The sequence below is a fragment of the Physcomitrium patens genome, chromosome 19, assembly GCF_059467195.1.
Source record: "Physcomitrium patens ecotype Gransden chromosome 19, ASM5946719v1, whole genome shotgun sequence".
Classification (NCBI taxonomy): domain Eukaryota; kingdom Viridiplantae; phylum Streptophyta; class Bryopsida; order Funariales; family Funariaceae; genus Physcomitrium; species Physcomitrium patens.
This window is the reverse complement of record NC_143428.1, coordinates 8,345,053-8,349,542: the sequence shown is the minus strand read 5'-3', so window position 1 is coordinate 8,349,542 and position 4,490 is coordinate 8,345,053. Positions and strand designations below refer to the sequence as shown.

The following is a 4,490-nucleotide window of genomic DNA, read 5'->3' as shown; positions in this document are numbered from 1 at the left end:
AGGGAGTAAATCAGCACATATTTCACCCTCTTCCACTCGCTCTCACAGCCCTAAAAGTCTATCTCACCAGGGCTTTTAGTTTTCTTCAGCACCGATGGGTTGTGTGAACAAGTCTGCGAACAATTCCTTGAAAGCAAGGCAAGAATCAATAACCAAGCCCAAGAATACCGCAACGTGACTTTACTACCCCAAAAGTTCAATTTCTATCTGGGGAATATTTGGCGGGGCACTTATGGCAATTGAAGCCGGTTTCAACGACACACGTTAGCCAGAAGCCGAGATTGCCTCTGTCCTTGGTGCTATAATCTCACCACAATGGTGTGCTCTTGATAAGCCCGGACGTCTCTGAATACTCCAGTTCATTATTGAATACTGTTTAGGGTCCACTTGTCCAGTAACAAAATTGTAATAAAATCGGATGCTCTCGGAGGTACCTCAATCCATTCCCATTCCTTTCCAGGAAACCATACAGACAAATCCTCTGAAAACTTGCGGTCGCGTTAGGCTACCTGTTGAGGAGTATTTCCGACTGCGTCACCTAACACTAACTTCGCATTTCGCCAGTACAGTACTTCAATGTTCAATTTACCTACTCGTATCTGAAAGCTGGAGTCCTGACACAATTGGTGATGTGCAAAGAATTCTGGTAAGTCTTGTCCTTCTCTCTACGGCATCCACTGCTAGACTCATCAGGTACTCAGACGCAGGCTGAAAATGAGTTTTGTTTCAAAGTGGCTTGGCAAGTGCTCAACTTCATGTGCATATTTTTTTCATGGTCCGATGAACGCTTTCATCCTGAATTTCGCAAGTCGACATTGGGATCGATGCACAATCAATCATCGAAGCACCAAATGTGCATCATGTGACTGTTGTAATCATTCATCCAATCCATTTCAGTCAGTTTTGTCAGCAACCCTTGGTAACCCTAGTTTGTTTCCTAAGTGGAAATAAGTTTTCGAGAAAAAGAATCATAGTTTGGTAGAAAAGGTAAATGATTCCACCTCCATTGGCATCACGAGCGCTGGCCATTCGCATGCGTCTGGTGCACTTGCCAAGGTATTTTATCGCGGGGGTGGTTGAAACATGTGCATGAGTCTGTGATTGGGGTAACGTTACTAGGAATCAATCTCGTTCAACGTCTGTGTGAAATTAGTTCCTTGTTGAGAGAACCAAGGAAAGCATCATTCAACGCGTTGCTGCGACCGTTGTCTTGGCTGAGTTTCAGGGTGGGCACTATTCAACCGTCGTAATGGATTCCGCTACGATTCGAATTGCAAGCTTAGCAGACTCTGTCATGTTGAAACGTGAACGCTGTGATGAGATGCAGGGATAGGCTATGAGGATGTTTCAGAGGGTTCTTGTGTGTCTGGATTCATCGTAGTTGTGGATATGGCGGGATGATGACGGAACCTCCTGGAATGGAGGTGAAGGCTGGTATCTGTTTTGGAGGGAAGTTGCGTCTCTGAGGTTTGAAGATTGGGGGTTGAAGATTTGGGTTTTAGTGATAAGCAGACTGGGCTTAGCGATGGTGGCGGATGGATCCGGCAAGCAGCGGGCGCGCCCGGAGTGGTTGCAGCAGTATGATTTAGTTGGGAAGATTGGAGAAGGAACGTACGGGCTGGTGTATCTTGCGAAGAGCAAAGAGCCTGCGCACAGGTGGGTTTATGGTTGTGGGCACTCCGTAGATCTATTTGAGAATTTGAATGACATTCAATAAGTGCGGAGGGTTTGTGCCGTTGTTGGGACTAGTAAATTTTGGGCACAAGCTTGTGCATCAATTACCACAATTCATTTAGGGTTTCCATTTCAAGAGAAAAGGAAGCATGCCATGCCTTCGTCACGTGTTTGAGCTGTTTTTCGTAGGTTGATGACATTGTTGTCTCTTGGTGCTTATAGCAGGGGCACTAAAATTGCGATCAAGAAGTTCAAGCAGTCAAAGGAGGGCGATGGCGTTTCCCCGACAGCAATCCGGGAGATTATGTTGCTGCGAGAGTGTATACATGAAAACATTGTGAAGCTCGTGAATGTTCACATCAACCATGGTGACATGTCGTTGTACCTTGCGTTCGATTACGCTGAGCACGATCTCTACGAGATTATTCGACATCATCGGGAGAAGATAAACTGCAGTATCAACGCGTACACGGTGAAGTCTTTGCTTTGGCAGATTCTCAATGGCTTGAACTACCTTCATAGCAATTGGATTATTCACCGTGATTTGAAACCCTCCAACATCCTGGTGATGGGAGAAGGCGATGAGCAAGGATTAGTAAAAATCGGGGACTTTGGCTTGGCTCGAATCTTTCAGGCGCCTTTGCGGTCCTTGAGTGAAAATGGTGTGGTGGTTACCATTTGGTACAGGGCTCCAGAGCTTCTACTTGGAAGTAGGCATTATACAAGCGCTGTCGATATGTGGGCAGTTGGGTGTATCTTTGCGGAGCTTCTTACTCTTAAACCCCTTTTTCAGGTACTCTCCATCGAGCTTCATCTCTTGTTTCTGCAGTACACTTCGGTTAGCATCTTGAGCTTGAAAACTGATCTTTTTTGAAACGGGTACAATTTGCTAAGTATTCGAATTTTGTGTTGATCATGTAATTTTTGTTAGGGAATAGAGGACAAAAGCAGTCCCAATCCGTTCCAGTTGGATCAGTTGGACAAAATCTTTAAAGTCCTTGGCAACCCTACTGCGGATAAGTGGCCGACACTTCTCACTCTACCACATTGGGCGAGTAACCGTCAAAATATCCAGACTCGAAAGTATGATAACCCAGGCCTCTACAGTATTGTACAGTTGCCACCGAAGAGTCCAGGGTTTGATTTGTTGTCGAAGATGCTGGAGTACGATCCCATCAAACGGATCACGGCATCGCAAGCCTTAGAGCACGATTATTTTCGAAATGATCCTATTCCAGGCCGTAATTCTCTTGTTCCACCCAATGCGGCGGACAAGGTAATATGAATTCATAATATTGTATATTTTTTTAAGTACTGTTATTGTGTAGCGTTGATGGAGTGAGTTGGAGTTATTCTGAGATTTCTCTTAGTTTTCTGGTTGTTTTGGCCTTTTCTTCACCTATTTTGAAATTCCGAGTGTGTGGTGACGCTTCTCGGCGTATATTTGTCAACGTTAGCTTTACGTTTTGGATCATAATATCTGAAAACAGCTAAACGATTCAGGTTCTCTTCCCCATCCTTGAACAGTTGACAGAAGTGTAATGCCCAAATCCTAATTCTTTCTCACTTCTAACTTCCTTGTCCTTCCTAATTGAATTGTTGGATTTTCCACGTTGATCCCACCGTTCGACTTTTGGTATGTCAAGCAGGAATGATTCTTAGTCGAGTCTGAAATAGTTTAGGCCCTCATCAACCTGGGAATTTTTTCGTCAATTTGCCTTTCCAATTGACTGGGTTTTCTGGGCTCTCTCTTCAGGCCTCTCATGGTTAGCACGCAAAATCTTCAGAGGATGATTAGCACTTTTGAGATCGATAACAAACACGTACTTGATATAGAACAAGAAATGTGTTTCCACATATACATAAACTTGATTACTCATCTACGTCACCTGCTTTCTTGCATTGCTACTTTCTGGTGCTCACATATATGTTGCTGTTATTGGTTGTCAGGTAGTGCCGTATCCTCAACGCCCCGTGGATTACTCAACAGACTTCGATGGAACAACTGCCCCACCTCCTCCACAGATGCCTAACCCCTCAAGTATGTCGGGGGGCTCGAACCAACTGCACCAGTCTATGAATGTTAACATGCAGCAGCAACAACACAAAGTTCAAAACTCAAACAACATGGTTGTTAATCCACCAGTGGGAATGCACGGACTGAACTCTAGCGCAGGTATTTATACGCAGAGAGGTAATCCAGCTGTGCTGCTGCAGCAGCAACAGCAACAAGGTCTCAGAAGGAAAGAGCAGTCAAACGTTAGTTACCCTGGCCATTACCAGCCTCCAAATAAGTCTAGGCGAATTTGAAGCAAGTGCAAACTTTGTTACCTTCGCTTTAATCACAGGTGAAAATCATTTATCTCTTGATTAGCAGTTTCTGTCTCAAGTCTAATGAGGTTCTGTGCATACACGCACTTACAAGAGATGCCCAAGGTTGTGATCAGCTGCTGCCATACAAATTGATTGAAGAATTATGATATCCTTGTCACTCTAGTGACAGATCTACTCTCGTGTGCGCTCTTCCATTCTGCATATTTTATGGGAAGATTCCATGAGTTTTTTTAAAGTTGTGCGCGTTAACAGAGAAAGCACTCGACATACAGGAAGCTTGTTCTTTTTGACCAGAGAAGTTTAAACTCTTAATGTTTGATATCAGGATCGGAAACATTGAAGTAATGTATTATGTGCATCTCTCTGTGGAAGACTTCATGGACAATTGTTCGCAGCTAGGGGAGGATTAGTGAAATGGTGCGATTTTCTCACAATTTAAAACATAATCGAGTCGCCAAAATCAGAATCCAAAAGAACTTGTC

At 44.1% G+C, this 4,490-nt stretch overlaps 1 protein-coding gene across 6 annotated transcripts; it reads left to right on the top strand.

Annotated features, from left to right (window-relative positions):
- Positions 1-443: 443 nt before the first annotated feature.
- LOC112272823 (cyclin-dependent kinase E-1) lies at positions 444-4,182 on the top strand. Of its 6 annotated transcripts, none has more exons than XM_024500962.3 (5): positions 444-646; positions 1,328-1,656; positions 1,897-2,467; positions 2,606-2,950; positions 3,625-4,182. In XM_024500962.3, the coding sequence occupies exons 2-5, from the start codon at positions 1,526-1,528 to the stop codon at positions 3,982-3,984; spliced, it is 1,407 nt and encodes a 468-aa protein (XP_024356730.1). In that variant the 5' UTR covers positions 444-646; positions 1,328-1,525; the 3' UTR covers positions 3,985-4,182. The 6 variants fall into 6 exon arrangements, with proteins under 6 accessions (XP_024356730.1, XP_090100845.1, XP_073385151.1 ...); XM_090244719.1 differs by having other exon boundaries at positions 494-646; positions 1,513-1,656; XM_073529050.2 differs by lacking the exon at positions 444-646 and adding an exon at positions 759-1,056 and having other exon boundaries at positions 1,513-1,656.
- Positions 4,183-4,490: the final 308 nt, after the last annotated feature.

Excerpts from the sequence above, each read along its gene's own strand:
- LOC112272823 (XM_073529050.2), top strand. The coding sequence starts at position 992 with ATGATTCCACCTCCATTGGCATCACGAGCGCTGGCCATTCGCATGCGT. Across the intron at positions 2,468-2,605 it reads CTCTTAAACCCCTTTTTCAG|GGAATAGAGGACAAAAGCAG; the intron begins GTACTCTCCATC and ends AATTTTTGTTAG. Across the intron at positions 2,951-3,624 it reads CACCCAATGCGGCGGACAAG|GTAGTGCCGTATCCTCAACG; the intron begins GTAATATGAATT and ends ATTGGTTGTCAG.